Source organism: Podarcis filfolensis, assembly GCF_964270895.1.
Source record: "Podarcis filfolensis genome assembly, chromosome: 1".
Taxonomy (NCBI): domain Eukaryota; kingdom Metazoa; phylum Chordata; class Lepidosauria; order Squamata; family Lacertidae; genus Podarcis; species Podarcis filfolensis.
Genome location: NC_139604.1, coordinates 112,231,687 through 112,248,011, shown reverse-complemented (window position 1 = coordinate 112,248,011; position 16,325 = coordinate 112,231,687). Strand labels below are relative to the sequence as shown.

The 16,325-nt window shown below is 43.5% G+C and overlaps 1 protein-coding gene across 7 annotated transcripts in view; it reads right to left on the bottom strand.

Moving 5' to 3' along the window:
* Positions 1-661: 661 nt before the first annotated feature.
* SPATA7 (spermatogenesis associated 7) overlaps positions 662-16,325 on the bottom strand; it is a 60,678-nt gene continuing 45,014 nt past the window's right edge. For 6 of the 7 annotated variants that reach the window (XM_083615148.1, XM_083615149.1, XM_083615150.1 and 3 more), the window contains 6 exons: positions 14,052-14,118; positions 12,770-12,834; positions 10,129-10,182; positions 3,306-3,383; positions 2,336-2,393; positions 662-1,219 (listed from right to left, as the gene is read on the bottom strand). In XM_083615148.1, coding sequence (XP_083471274.1) covers positions 740-1,219; positions 2,336-2,393; positions 3,306-3,383; positions 10,129-10,182; positions 12,770-12,834; positions 14,052-14,118 — 802 coding nt within the window. In that variant the 3' untranslated portion in view covers positions 662-739. The remainder of the gene's footprint in view (positions 1,220-2,335; positions 2,394-3,305; positions 3,384-10,128; positions 10,183-12,769; positions 12,835-14,051; positions 14,119-16,325) is intronic. The other variant, XM_083615151.1, reaches the window with a different exon arrangement.

Genomic DNA, 16,325 nt, shown 5'->3' with positions numbered 1-16,325 from the left:
GACCCTGGGCTGGTTGGAGCTGGGATCAATCTGGAAGCATATTGCACATTATCTGCATTAGCGGTATGTTTATGCTCTTGTAACATGCACAGCAGTGATATGTCCTGCTGCTGCCTGAAAGGATAGGTCCCACCAAAAGATGGGCAACACTTGTCATCATGGTCATCACCTGCTGTCAGGTGGAGTGCTGAGACTCGGACCCTACAATCAGCTGATCCATGCTTTCAGAGCTGACGGTACCACACATCTGTTTGGGCACTGCACTGCAGCCACCGAAATAAATGCGACAACCCTGGTTCAGAAAACTCTGCACTGGAATGCATACAGCCGTAAGAAATCACTGAGCCAGGGCATATGTGTTAAAACAAATGGTTACATAGCGCAGGCACATCAATTCGAAGACTGTATTTTACCGTTGCAAATGTTATATTCATTTATTATAAATAAATCTTATAAATAAATCACACCTGCCTTTAAAATATATAGAAAAGTTCTACATTCAAGAGTTTTCAGCAGATAATCTCATTGTGTTACATTATATGTCAGCTGCCCACTACCGTGTGTGAGAGGACTCCGTTCGCTACAGCCTGATTCATAAAATACTCGGACCCTTTTTTTTACGAGTGCATCCAAAAGAGAAGGTTTTTAAAGGGGGGGGGGATCATTTGCTATCATTTTATTTCATTTGCAAAGTTCAGATATCTGCACTGCTGGCTGGCTTGGTGCTTTGCTGCTAGTTCTACTGCGTGTTGTCGGTGGAGATGGGGAGCAATTCTGCAAAGCTTTCTTTGAGCTCGTCGACTTCCCTCAAAGAGTCGCTCGTTTCAAAGTCAGCGTCGCAGGTGGTTGAGCTGAGCGCCGGCGGCAACGCGCACGAGGTATCTGCAGTTTCATCGGTGACCACAAAGGAGGAAGGATCCGGCCCCACGCTCACTGGTTCGCTCAGATTTGGGGGAAAGCCAGCCTTGCCCTCCACCTTCTCAGAGTCATCGCTGTGTACGGGAGATACAGAGGGATCATTTCCATTTAAATCCACCGCTTTTAACAGCACCTCGCATTTTGCTGGCTTGTTTTGTCTTTGCGCTTTGCTGCGATGTTGGCGGTGCTCAGCTGGCTCATGCCTGCGCAGACCAAACATGTCCAAGCCTCCCGCTGGCTTTTCCTCCTTGCTGCAGCCCAAGTCTACTTTCAGAATCTCCAGCAGGTGGCGCATTTTGGTCTAAGATTTCAAGGAGGAAATAAAACGAGAGTTCGGAAAAACAATTTTAGATTTATTTATTTTTAAATATATATATATATGTGGTACAATGGTTTTGTTTTTAACTATCAGAAAGACAATCAAATAGGTCATTTTCAACCCAGGCTTTTCTAGGTAATTGAAACTGAAATATATATTTTAAAAACCTGCTTATTCCGTGTTCTAATGCATTCGCTTCAAAGTGCGATTATCATCTTCCAAAGCATCTACTCTATTCCAAACTTTAAAATGGTAAGCGTAATGCTGGTGGTCAACAAAAGAATTCCAAAGACTCTTTCAAATCTAAAAAAATGTAGTATAAACACTGACAACTGGGAAACACTGGCCTGCAAGAACGCCAGTTGAAGAACAGCCTTTACCAAAGGTGTCATGGGCTTTGAAGACTCAGGACAAAAGGGAGAAACGTGCTAAGAGGAAGGCATGTTTGGCAAACCCTCACCGTGATCATCAACTCCCTGGAAATCTATGTCCCCACTGTGGAAGGATGTGTGGATCCAGAATTGGCCTCCACAGGCACTTACAGACTCACTGTTAAAACCGTGTTATGGAAGATAATCTTACTCGGCTACGAGTGATCGCCAAAGAAAGAAGAAGATAACGCATCCAAGAATGAACAGTTCAGTACAAATTCTTAAATGGGTCTATATAACATGTATATGAAATAAGGAACAAACAGATTCACAGAGCCAAGTGCTTAAATCAGTCAGTAGCTGTCTATGCATTTAATGCAAAGCCAAAAACTATGGTTTAGTTAGTAAGTCATGCTTGTTCACAAATGCTCCATGTGCATCTGCTTTGCTCAAGTGGGTAAATAAACTACAAACCTAACCTGTTTGTTTTGGTGTAATAACCCACAATTGCCATCCAGCCTTAAGCCACCGGTTTGTTGCTGACTTAGCAATAAAGGTTTGTTAGGGCAAAATAATCTCAGGCTGGGTCGTCGTGCTCTTTGTGGTTTGTTTGCCTGGTCATTCCCAGGGAAGAGCAAAGTGGGTGTACTCAGTGAACAGGATAACAACAGCATTTGCGTTAATCTTATGTGGCCTTATCAAATGGCCTTGTATACACAGGACATACCTCATCCAGGTGGTTCTTATTTTGTTCTATGTGACGCTCAAATAACCTTTCCAGAGCCCTTTTTTAAAAAGAAGAAACATTTTGCAATGAAGGTGCTGGTCATTTTTCAGAAGGAAACCATTTTTAAAAATTGCTAAAGGTGTCTAAACACGAACATTTACAAGTGTTTTCTAGAAAGAAGCAAAAGAAGCAGCAGCAGCTAAGATTCTCTTATTTATTCTTTGCCAGGAATATTTCTCAATAAAATAAAACGCTATTAAGCAAAAGTTTAAAAAGTTATTAACAAAGTCAATAATTGACTCGGTCACTTGCACCGGCAGAACTTGCACTTCTACAAGTGCCCTGCAGTTTCCATACTGCATTCATCAAGAGTCAGCCTTAGGGTGGCAAGAAATGTCCTTTGGAACTCCCTGCCTATTGACATTAGGCATGTGCCATGTATTCTTTCTGACACCTGCTTAAAATGCTTCTGTTTCGGGGGCTGGTTATTCAGATACATGACATCTTACATGCTTAATTGTCCTTAACTGCTTTTAGATGTTTTTAACACCCTACGAATGTCTGAATAAGTTTTTATTTTATTTTATTTAACTGCATTTTTATTGCAGATATGTTTACTGCCCAGGGCTCCTTTTGAAGGAAGGACAGGATATAAATGGCTAAAAAGAGAGAGGAAAGGGTCATGTCCAATTATTTCCCTTTGCTAATACAACACTCTTTGATCCAGTGGAGGCTGAAATGACTGAAAAGCAAGGGGCAAGCAATTATTGGTGATTCCCGGTTCCTTCTTCCTCCTTGGGAAGAGTATAGGCAGTTTTTCTGGATCCTTCTTATAGAACTGTTTTGGGTTTCCTCTTGTCTGTCAGACGCCTGACCAGACCTCTTCACTTCAGCTCCCAATCACAGCATCGCTGAAAAACTTTTTATATTTTTTTCAAAAAATTTAAAATAACCTCAAATATATCCAAACCTGTTGGAAAACAATCCGAGCTTAAGAATCTCATCTGTTATGTCCTGGATGAAATTTAAATACAGAAGTTCTTCTTCTCTGCAGAGGAAAAAAGAAAGCCGATATGTATCTCTCTCTGAAGCAGTAGATTATATAGATGTAAATATAGCTATCGATAAATTTAGGCTGGAGATCATTAGAAGCAAAGGATGTCCAACACATGCAGGTCCTGCCTGCTCACTATGTAAAAATTATGCCCAAACCTCCCTATACACCCTGCAAGGAATCAGATATCCAAACAGCTGTATCAGACAAATCAGAGAGCAGGAGAGATCAGGCAAATCAGTTTTCCCTTTATCTCTTTGCTGGTTGGCTGCAGCCATTTCAGAAAGAAATGGGGGCGGGGGGGGGGGAGAGAGAGAGAAAGAGAGAGAGATCACAGATTAGAAATGTTCCCATGGGAATCAATGGAAATTGTGGAATTGTTATGTGAACACTTCCCTAACAAATTACCTGCATGTAGTTTCAAAATGCAGCCATATAAAACTATCAAGGTTAAAATGAGTAATTTGAACTTGATAAGCTGCTGGAGTTAGATGGGTAATACTCAACCAAGTTTTAGGGAATGAAATTAATGAACATGACTAAATTGGGCCCGTTAATTTCAGTGGGTCTGCTCTACATCAGTTGAATACCACCCTCTGCTTCCATAATGGGCTGCAATCCTAATCCACTTTACCTGGGAGTAGCTCTCATTTAATTCAACAGGCCTTGTCAGACATGAGTAGAAGTGTGCTGTAAATGGGTTAGATTAATGAACTTATTGAATGACAAAAGATGCACCAATTAATTGGGCAGCAGATTTTTTAAAGAAGTTCTTTAATAAAAGTACTAAACTGTAAAAATAAAAATAAAAATACACCCTAAAGATGGCAAGCTGTATTGTAAAAGAGGTGTTCTGTTTTCCCCTTCACGCAAGAGGGAACGCCTATTCTGAGATGGCGCCTATTCTAAGACACACTCTCTTCACCTAAAAACAAGGAATGTTCTTTTTATTTTATTTGCTTTCACATTTGAATTATTTTTATATTCCGCCCCCCCCCCGCCATACACAAATGTGAATCAATTAATCAACAAATTTGTATGATTAATTGGGCCAGATTTCTGTTATCAGGCACCTGCCTTCGTTCTTAACCCTGCCTCCTCACAGATTAGATCACAACAGGAGCCACTCTTCTAAACCTTCTGTACTCAGGAGTTAACAGATTAACCTACTGGCAAATGGGAACGCTTTACCTTCTGCAATTCCCCACACATTAGAAGCAGGTAACCTCAAGGCTGTTCTCTCCCTTGTTCCCACTCAGTCTTCTCTTATAATGTTATTATATCTCCTCTCCCCCACCCTTTAACAAACGTGTTTAATAAAACAAGACAAAACATTTCAAGTCACAGGAATGTAATTTAATTGCTCAGATGTCTAAATAGTAAGCAAACAGATGCAAACGAACGTCGGGGAGACGCAAACACTTAATAGAAGTAATCAACCATCAGTATGCAAATCTGTTGCTGCTAAATTTCCTTCCATAAACAGAAATGGCATCTGTAAAGGAGTTGTTGTCTGAGTGAAGGGTGCTGAGCATCGTGAACACCTTGAATGGCTCTGGCACAGGCTCCTTTGCACCCGCCGTAAATCATATCGAGGTTGGAAAGTTTCCAGCTACTTGGCATTCTGATCAGACCCCACGTTGATGCTTATAATACTACATTCCAGCAGTGCCTTCCAAGGAATACTAGAACGCCTTCCAATATTGTGTCTTGCAGCCCAGATGTCTTTGAAAGACAGAAAGAGAATGCAAATAGCCTCCCCAAAATCAGTGGCAAAGCTGGGATAGGGGAGACTTCTTAACACCATTTCCCTGGCTCGGCCCAAAGCTTTGTTTGGGCAGGGAAAGAATCAGACAGTTTTTCCATCTTGGGTTCCCAGATTCAGCTGGACTACAAATCCCATTATCCCTAGCCCAATGAGCATGGGATGATGGGAGTTGTAGTCCGACACCTGGGGACCCTAGGTTGGAGAAAGCTGCTTTATCCTGTGGTGGCATGCCTTTCTTTATGGTGAAGGAGTGGGCATACCATCGCATCTCCACCATGAAGCAGATGATGCTGTGTGAGCTGGGTGATCCACACCAATGCCTAATTATGCTGTGATGCTCGTTGTTCTTATTTCTCAAAGAAAGGGAGGTGTGTGAGCCTCTGTTAAAAGTACACAATCTCCTCATGCAACAAAGTGCTGGAATGCACAGCTGCATGTTCACTCCCACTCCTTTCCCCTCATGTGTACAGAGCTTAGATTCAAGTGTCTGAGTATTTTCCCCACCATCTCGCACGGCATCTCACTGTTAGGATTTTACGTAACCGATGCTGGCTAGTGTGATTAGTATAAATCACATGAGATGTCTGAGAAGAGCGTGGGAACGGAAGACTGTCTTATCTCTTCCGTCTGAGAGTGTTATTGGACTATACTTTCGCTTTTGCTGTATGCTTTCTGTTTTTTGCCAGAGTTCGGAGAACACAGACGGGATTATGGATTCTCTGTATATATTGTGAATAAAATGCAGTTTAGATCTACGGATGTTTCTATCTTCTTGCTGAAGACTTGTGTGCAATTTTCATAAAAGAAGTGTCGCAGATGGGAACTCTGGAGTGAAGGGACATGCCATTCCAGAGACGTGCCTACCAGGAGACGCTCGGAGGTACTGAGGGTCTGTCGTCCCCCCAGGAGCGTTTTCCACAAAGAGGATGGTTTGATGATCCAGTGCCCTCTGCTACTCTGGAGTAACAACGGCGAGTCTTCATTCCGGGGGTGCCTATAGTGTCGAGGCTGCGTTCCTGCCGGAGAAGAGTGAAGTTGGCTGTGTGCCGTCGGACTGTGTGAGTACCCTTTGATTTATGAGGGCAATAAACCTCGGAAAGATAAGCAAGCCTTAATTGCCGGGAGTTTGCCCGAACTTGCTGGAGACTGTTTGCTGCTGTAGAAATTGGTGTGGGACCTTTTGGCTGCAAGTAAAAGGCCAAAATGGATTCGAAGCAAGGAGTCGGATTGCTGTCGTGTCCGCCATTATCGGACGACAATTATGCTGCGTGGTCACAGAAAATGGAGGCCGTTCTTGTAAGGCAGCGGCTGTTCCATGTGATTGAAGACCCCATCCCACTGCAGCCGGATAGAGTATGGCGTGACCAGAACACGCAGGCGAAAGCACTGATCACCCTGTCTGTGTCTGATGATCAGTTGACTCATATCCAGGATTTAGCCACCGCACAAGAGATGTGGCAGGCTTTACAAGATGTTCATCTCAAAGCGGGGAGTGCTTTCTTGCTTTTCCAACGGCTTTTTAATTTGAAGTTGAAAGCTGGAGATTGCCTCCAAAAGCATCTCACGCAGTTGAAGTATCTGCGTGGTCAGCTGATGCAGAGGAACTTTGATCTTTCGGAACCTGTTTTCTGTCTCCTGATTATCCACAGCCTAGATGGGAGGTACGCGACTGTTGTGTCACAGCTTGTAGCTCTGCCAGTTGCAGACCTCACCGTGACGAGGGTTTGTTCTATGCTGCTGTCAGAGGCTGATAGACAAGCTGCATTTGTGGCAAGTGAGGGGGAGAATGGAGCTTCGAAAGCCCCCCCTCTGGTTGCTCAAAGTGAGGAGGGAGCGGTTGCTCTTAAGGCCACACGGTGTTACAAGTGCGGGGCCATCGGACACCTTCAACGGAATTGCAGGAAGGGCCAAAAGCCCAAAGGAGCGACAAGGAGCTCTGGAATGGGAGGAGCCGGTGGCAGAGAGCGTGCTAAGCCCCGTCCTACACAAGCACTTCCTTTGGTTATACCAGACACCTCATCGTCCACACAGAATGCCTTTGTAGTGCACACAAGAGCCACAATCCACATGTCTGGGCAGAAAGGTTTGTTCACAACCTTCAAGGAGTTGCGGAAAACCATCAAGCAAGCGGACAGTCAATCTTTGAGAGCTACAGGGATTGGAACTGTGTATTTGGAGAGCATCCAAACCACGATTAACAATGTCCATTATGTTCCAGGACTGTCTTACAATTGGTTGAGTGTGTCTCAACTTACTGAGCAAGGCTTTAGTGTTTCTTTCAACTGGGAGAGATGCGTGATCGCCAGAGATGGAAGAGATCTCCTGTATGCCTACCAAGAAGATGGACTTTATTTACTTTCTTTTGACAGTAATGACTGTAAGAAATGTGATGATGCATTTTGTGTTACAGGTACAAAGCCAAAAGGCAAGAAGCCTGGTAAGGTAGTCACGAGAGCTTTCCAGTGAGTGTATGCTGACGTGATTGGTCCTCTATCACCTTCTAGAGGCAAAGCCAAGTATTACCTCATTACGGTTGATTGTTTTTCTCAGTATTCATGGATCTATATGCTAGAAAAACAACGTCAGGCTTTAACAAGGTTCAGAGAATTTTGTGATAGGGTGCAATTTGTTCATGATGGGAAAATTGAATGTCTTTTCACTGGTGAAAAGTAGGTTTTTGTTTCACAGGAATTAGAACATTTCCTAGGTGAACAAGATTGCCACCCAGAAGTCTTCACGGAACAATGATGTGTGTGTGTGAAGGTGAACATAGAGTTACAAAAGGGCATGAAAGCACAACTGCTAAGTGCAGGTTTGCCACAAGAGTTTTGGGCTCAATTGCTGAATGTTTTTGTTTATACACGGAATAGAAAATATTCCAAAGATGTAAAAGGTACGCCCTATGAGAAACTGTTCCAGAGAGAACCTTTTGTCAAACACCTTAGAGTATTTGGGTCTGACATATGGGTGGAGACACCGCAGAGTACATGTGGTACACATGGCAATTTTATGGGTTATGAGAAAGGACAATACAGAGTTTTATTGCCTGACACTGATACAGTGATTCTCACTAGGGAAGTAGAACACACTGCTAGAAAGGAGAAAGATATTCTCCACCGTTATCCCATTTTTGCCACATCAGATGTAGAGTTTGACATTGATATTGATAGTGACAGTGAAAGCACCACTCAGAGTTCTGATACAGGTGACACAGTTATTGCTAGAAGTACACGTATATTGTCCAGACCATCGTTAGAGTCTGAACTGGAAGAAGAGAAAACACTGTTCACTGTAGGTCGCAGTTCTCCCAAAAAGGAGACAGTCAGTATCAGTGCCTGATACACAGATCAGAGAGAGCTACGAAGGATAAACCACCCAACAGGTATGCTCAGGAATTTGGCCACACAGCTGTTGGAAATATAGCTGTGGCTTGCATTTCAGACCAGGTTACAGAGCCTGAGATCTTGAATGGAGTACAGGGTTTGTCCTCAAAGGGCAAGAAACCACGTCTGAAGGTTGCAAGAGTCAACACCGTTTCCTCAGACCAAGGAAAAGCTAGAGCTCTAATCCCATGGAAGAAAGGTAATCAGAGGTGTGAACTGGTCAGTCCAGTTGCAGGGAGTTCCAAAGGTGGAACTGGTACAACAGATGTATACTATGTGTATGACAACTGTTTGTTTAAGTCACTTAATGCTGCCCTTGCTTACGCAGCATTGATTACCTAAAATGGGGGTGGATGTTAGGATTTTACGTAACCGATGCTGGCTAGTGTGATTAGTATAAATCACATGAGATGTCTGAGAAGAGCGTGGGCATGGAAGACTGTCTTATCTTTTCCGTCTGAGAGTGCTATTGGACTATACTTTCGCTTTTGCTGTATGCTTTCTGTTTTCTGCCAGAGTTAGGAGAACACAGACGTGATTATGGATTCTCTGTATATATTGTGAATAAAACGTAGTTTAGATCTACGGATGTCTCTATTTTCTTGCTGTGTGATGCCAGAAGACTTGTGTGCACTTTTCATAAGAGAAGTGTCACAGATGGGGACTCTGGAGTGAAGGGACATGCCATTCCAGAGACGTGCCTACCAGGAGACACTCGGAGGTATTGGGGGTCTGCCGTCCCCCCAGGAGTGTTTTCCACACGTACGTGTGTTTTTCTCACTGTGTGTGATGCAACTTTGCTCCTAAAAAGCACGGGAGGGAAAAAGGAGGACAGGGTTTCTTTTAATTTTTATTCATAGCAGTGGTAAAGGTAAAGGTGAAGGGACCCCTGACCATTAGGTCCAGTCATGACCGACTCTGGGGTTGCGGCACTCATCTCGCTTTACTGGTTGAGGGAGCCGGCGTACAGCTTCTGGGTCATGTGGCCAGCATGACTAAGCTGCTTCTGGTGAACTAGAGATGCACGTAAATGCCGTTTATCTTCCCGCCGGAGCGGTACCTATTTATCTACTTGCACTTTGATGTGCTTTCGAACTGCTAGGTGGGCAGGAGCAGGGACCGAGCAATGGGAGCTCAACCCGTTGCAGGGATTCAAACCGCTGACCTTCTGATCAGCAAGTCCTAGGCTCTGTGGTTTAACCCACAGCACCACCCACGTCCCATAGCAGTGATAGACACTGTTTAAGCCAATCAACCAGATAAGGAAGCATCATGTGCTGATCTGGTTACAATTGGTTCTCTCCCGACACTATGTGCCTCTTTTAGGCATCAAAGGTGGAGGGCAGAAGAGGAGTAAAAGGAAAGAAAGAGTGCCTGGAACAAAGGAATGATTTGCTAATGAGAGGTTTTTGTTGCCATTGGGCCGATGGGATCTGGAGTCCAACTGTAGCTGGCAGGCCACAGACTCCTCTTCCCTGGCATAAAGGGATCAGCTCAGAAGGTGCTCCTTCATTATTGGTTCAGCTTTATTATTAACAATTCTGAACGTTCAGAATTTTCGCAATGCTGAAATGAAAACGGCACTTACTCAGCTTGGATTCTTTTCATCGTTGGGGACTGCGCAGAAGACGGTGACGTCACCCTGAGCCACAAGCGGTTGGGAGAGAGGGCAGCACAAGTCAGACACTGAAGGCAACGCACTACCACAAAGCCGTCATGCATTTATGCTCATATATACCTCAATGAATAGACTAAATGTGGAGGGGGAGGCTCCTACTGTCAGAGGGTGGGCTGAATACCATGTGCTTAGTCTACATGTGGAGAGGAACACGTGTAAAGGGCTTCTGTCTATTTGTTATTGCTTCACTAAATAATCTTGGGAATTTACGGCTTGGGAAGGATGCAGAGAATTTTGTTAGTGATTCCTAGCCCTCCTAATGTAACTACATTTCCAAGGATTCCTTGTGAAGAAGGGGGTCACTATTAACCTGGTTTCAAAACGTAACATACACTTGTGGTGAAAGTAAGGTTAAGCAATATTCTAGAGACTGGCTTCATTCTCTTGCATTCACCAGATTCTGGCAACTCTTTCTGAAATGACCTTCACATAAAACCATCTTTTAAGGAAGATGCCCAGGGATCTCTTATAAGTCAAGGAATGCCACTTCTGATGGGCCTCAAGTACGTGACCCGCATACTATTTAGACTGAATTTTTTTTAGCATGAGGAATTTATCCAATGAATGGCCCCGTTGGTGTGTTCTACATACTAATGCCTTCGTGATCACAACAAAAGGTAGTTTGAAAAATCACTTCTGACAATGCTGCTTTTCAGCTCAAGAAAAGTACATTGACTTTTATAAGCTTCTGAATTTACAATATCTCGTTTCCTAAAGGGAAATGCTCCTTAAGTAGGTCTTTGATTCAGTGATTTTACAGCATGCCTATCATAGAGCTCTCATGTTGCCGAATATGCCACCCACTAAATCTATTTTATTTCAGTGCTTTTGTCCTCGATGCAGACGGAGAGTGCACAGAATGCACAAATACCTGCTGCACCTTTTTATTTGGGGGGCCTCTGTGCCTCAGCACAGGTGAGTCATCAAGAATATGAGTAGGCTTGAGTTTGGCTGTAAACTCAAGAGGTTTATCTGGAAAATCAAAACAAAACACAACTGAGCTGTATCTAACGATGCCGTCTTCCATTTGTGGAAAAGAACTTCCCTTCTACCCAAAATCAGTCATGGAGGCTCCTCCAACGTTCCCGAGTAGATTTGGGGGAATGTGGGGGGCGGGAATTACGCTTGCATTAGCAGGGCAGCTTTGTTGACTGGGTTGTATTCAATGTTACTCATACAGAAGCAGATCCATTAAAATGAATGGACACAACTAACTTATATCCATTAATTCCAAAGGGTCTACACTTGAGCAGAACTTAGCTGGATACAGCCCAATGAGTGGTATCCAACTAAAGTGTCACATCAGTGCATGAATTTGTCTTTCCCTTCTCTCCTTCCACATGTGCCCTGCACCCTCTATATATCTGCTTTGGAGAGCTGGGGGAACCCCTAGAACAGATTGGGGGTGGGGGAGCTGCATTGCACAAGTGTGAATCCTTGTGCAGCTCAGTTTTGTGGGGTGTATGTCTGTGCGTTGGAGAGGGGCAGGACAAAAAGGCATCTCAGCTATGGTAAAAGCCAGTGAAAAGAACTGCGACTTTCTTTGAAGAAGGAATTTGGAGTTTTTAAATGGTATATCTGATGTCGCGGCCATATTGGTGCTGGAGCATAAGAACAGGACAAAATTTGCCTCAAAGCCCTCAAGAGGCAGAGGTCAGGTGTTTGCTCACTAGGCCCTTAACCCTGACTCTGTCTGGTGATACGAGAATCACATCCTGAGAGGGGACGTTAGTCTAGCAGCCACATGACACAGCTACTTCACATGCTCCCTTTTTAATACAGTGGTACCTCGGGTTACATACGCTTCAGGTTACAGACTCCGCTAACCCAGAAATCGTGCTTCAGGTTAAGAACTTTGCTTCAGGATGAGAACAGAAATCGTGCTCTGGCGGCGCAGCAGCAGCAGGAGGCCCCATTAGCTAAAGTGGTGCTTCAGGTTAAGAACAGTTTCAGGTTAAGAACGGACCTCCAGAACGAATTAAGTACTTAACCTGAGGTACCACTGTATGACTAAATGAAGATTATTTGACACACAAGCCCCATTTAAATTTCTTCATATGTATTAATATTCATAGCTCTTCCACTCCCACCCCTTAGCCTGGTCTTGTTTGTTATTACACTTTTTATTAAACATGAAGGCATCAAGTATTAGGGCCACACCCAAATGAACTTGAACCTCCTTTCCATCTTTTGTTACCAACAACTTGCCCGAAATATTTCCTGGTGTACCACCCTGGGCCTGAGTTACTTCCAATAACCATTTTGTTTTATCACATTCTCTCCACTTATTGGTAGAGAGAGAGATGCTCTTGCTGTTAACAAAATTGCCCCCTCCTTTCAAACATGCTTTCCTCTTACTAGTTTTGCTGCTGAAATTTTGTTTGAAGGAATATGTAAATATGTCTGCTAAGAAAGCATATATAATAGCCTTAATCTCAAAAAAGGCGCCTTTTCTGGATTTCACAGACATGGTCATAAGCCCAGCATCAGCAGAACGGCATGAATATTGATTGAGTATGAATATTGCCACCCACCCCCAAATGCCATGTACCTTGGTGAGGAGAACTGGGGAAAAGACTTCATTTCATCAGCCTTATCATCTTCATTGTCATCCACCTACAACCCAGAGAAAGCATCTGTGTTATTGGTGCAAAAGAAATGAAAAGTGAGAGGAAGGAACTGTAGTCTGTTAACATGTGGAACCGAACCTGTCCCCTCCCCAACATGCATGTGCTCTGCCACCATACCAGGAACAACGCAATGCGCCTGGACTTTTCAGGTATGGGAAAGGGCCATACCTCAGCAGCAGAACATTTGCAAGCAGAAGCTCCAGGTTCAATCTCTGTCATTTCCAGGAAGAGCTAGGGAGGGACTTCCGTCTGAAACCACGGAGAGCCGCTGCCAGACAGTGTACACAATAGTGAACTGAATAACCCAGACAGCTTATTATGAGAACATGAGGCCTGCCAGTGTTTCATATTTTAGTTGAGATTCCTCAACTAGTCCAGGGGCTTGGGACCAAGATAACTCTCAGCATCCCTTCCAACTGTACAATTCTATGATTCTATGCAGTTGTGCAGCAACCTATTCCTTTTCAACCCCCCAGGACCACAAGCTACTCTCACAAAATATGATGGCCATCTGCAAACATCTCAAGGGCTGTCATCATCATCTTCATCATCATTTATTATTTATACCCTGCCCATCTAGCTAGGTTTCCCCAGCCACTCTGGGCAGCTCCCAACAGAACATTGAAAACACAATCAAACATTAGAAACTTCCCTAAACAGGGCTGCCTTCAGATGCCTTCTAAAAGTCAGGTAGTTGTTTATTTCCTTGACATCTGCTGTAAGGGTGTTCCACAGGGCAGGCGCCACTACCAAGAAGGCCCTCTGCAGTGAGGGAACCGCCAGAAGGCTCTTGGAGCTGGGCGATGGAGGTGGAGACGTTCCTTCAGGTATATTGGGCCGAGGCCATTTAGGGCTTTAAAAGTCAGCACCAACACTTTGAATTGTGCTTGTAAACAGCTCCATGGAAGATGGAGCAAGCTTGTTTTCTCCTGCTCCAGAGCCAATAGATTCAAGTTAAATGAAAGCAGATTCTGATTAAACATCAGGCAGCAAGAGCTGTTTGGCAGTGGGACAGACTCTCTGAGAAGGTGGGGGGCTTTCCTTCTGGTACATTTTAAAGCAGAGGCTGAATGGCCACCTGTCATGGATGCTTGACACCAAGGGTCTAAATAGTGATCCATTTAAATGTTATTACCACTTGGAAGGTTAAGATGTAAAATGGCTTGTTGACTGAAATACATTTAAATATATCACTTGAATTACCTCCTTTATCATCTTCTGAAAGTCAGCCATATTACTTTTTTCTGACCCTTCAGACGCCACTTGAAAACTGCAAAATGTAATATGATATATTAGGCAGATCTTGAAGTTACCTTTAAACAGTAGACCGTTTTTTTCTTCTTCTGTATGTCAGAACTTCCAACTTCCAACAAACAAACAAAACCTAATGGAAATTGTAATGCTTTTAGATACCTGGAACAATCTCAGCTATGCTCTTGCTTGTATGATCAAGGCACTGATGGGTGAAAAGTGCAAATCTATCTGCTTAGTTATCGCTGCATTGAAGGCAATTGATATAGTTATCACTGTATTGAAGGCAATTGCAACATAGATGAGGAAGCCACATGATATTAATAACTACGGTTGCTTAGCTAGGGCACATCCTCAATCCTATGAATAACAAGCTACACAATAGATCCTGACAGCATTCAGCAACCCCTCAGAATGGGAAGATTTGACAATATTAGATTGGGAGAATGTGTGCTTTGGCGAAGAGGGTGTTCACCATGTATCACACATATTTCTCAATAATTGGATATATTTCCTACAACACTGTTGCTGCTTATCTTCCATTATTTTGGGGGGAAATTAAAGAATTAAAATTACATGGAGGATATGCAGTAGCAGTGCTTAGTGAATTTATTATTGATTGAAACAACTCCATGAATGTATATAACACCTCACAGCAGAAGAAAACACATGCATACCAAATAATTTGATCATTGTCCAATACACTTATCGTACCCACAATGCCAAATCTAAGAAAGGGATTGAGGATCGAAACTTCATGTTTTTTTACCTTGCTTAGGTAAAGGTAAAGGGACCCCTGACCATTAGGTCCAGTCATGGCCAACTCTGGGGTTGCGGCGCTCATCTCGCTTTACTGGCCGAGGGAGCCGGCGTACAGCTTCTGGGTCATGTGGCCAGCATGACTAAGCCGCTTCTGGCGAACCACAGCAGCGCACGGAAACACCGTTTACCTTCCCGCCGGAGTGGTAGCTATTTATCTACTTGCACTTTGACGTGCTTTCGAACTACAGGAACAGGGACCAAGCAATGGGAGCACACCCCGTTGTGGGGATTCGAACCGCCGACCTTCTGATCGGCAAGTCCTAGGCTCTGTGGTTTCACCCACAGCGCCACCTATGTCCCCTTTTACCTTGCTTTTATCAGTGTAAATCCAAGGGAATTGTTGTGGTTTCAATCAATGACATTAGGTTTGTATACCAATGTACCGTATTTTTCGCTCTATAAGACGAACCAGACCATAAGACGCACCTAGTTTTTGGAGGAGGAAAACAAAAAAAAAAATATATTCTGAATCTCAGAAGCCAGAACAACAAGAGGGATCGCTGTGCAGCGAAAGCAGTGATCCCTCTTGCTGTTTTAGCTTCTGGGATAGCTGTGCAGTCTGCATTCGCTCCATAAGACGCACACACATTTCCCCTTACTTTTTAGGAGGGAAAAAGTGAGTCTTATAGAGCAAAAAATACAGTAAGTCACAGTGGTTCTCAAGTTAGGATGTTGGCCTTGAATCTTTAGAGAATTGAGTTCAACTGTTAAGTCACAAAGTCACCTTGGGCAGGTCACAGTATCCTAGTTTTAGTCTAACCAACTTATCTGTTGACATGATCAGACACTGCATATGGCAACCTCTCTTTTCTCATTTCAACTCTGGAACAGAGGTCACCATTTGCTAATACAATAATAATAATAATAATAATAATAATAATAATAATAATAATAATAATAAAGGTAATGGTAAAGGGACCCCTGTCCAGTCGCGGACGACTCTGGGGTTGCGGCGCTTATCTTGCTTTACTGGCCGAGGGAGCTGGCATACAGCTTCCGGGTCATGTGGCCAGCATGACTAAGCCACTTCTGGCAAACCAGAGCAGCGCAATTTACTTTCCTGCTGGAGCAGTACCTATTTATCTACTTGCACTGCATGCTTTCGAACTGCTAGGTTGGCAGGTGCATAATAATAATTATTTAAACCACAGTCACTCTGAGCAGCTTTCAACACATATAAAAGTATAAAAAAGCCCAAACATTAAAAACTTCCTGATACAGGGCTGCCTTCAGATGTCTTCTAAAACTTGCGTAGTTCATATATCACAATGTGAATACATTTCAATATTCAGAGCTTTGGAACATTAATATTGAATTCCATGGCTTAGAGCCAGACTAACTTCCTGTTTGCTTCTGAGTCCAATTCATAGCTTAACACTGAAGCCCTAAATGGGTTGGAACGTG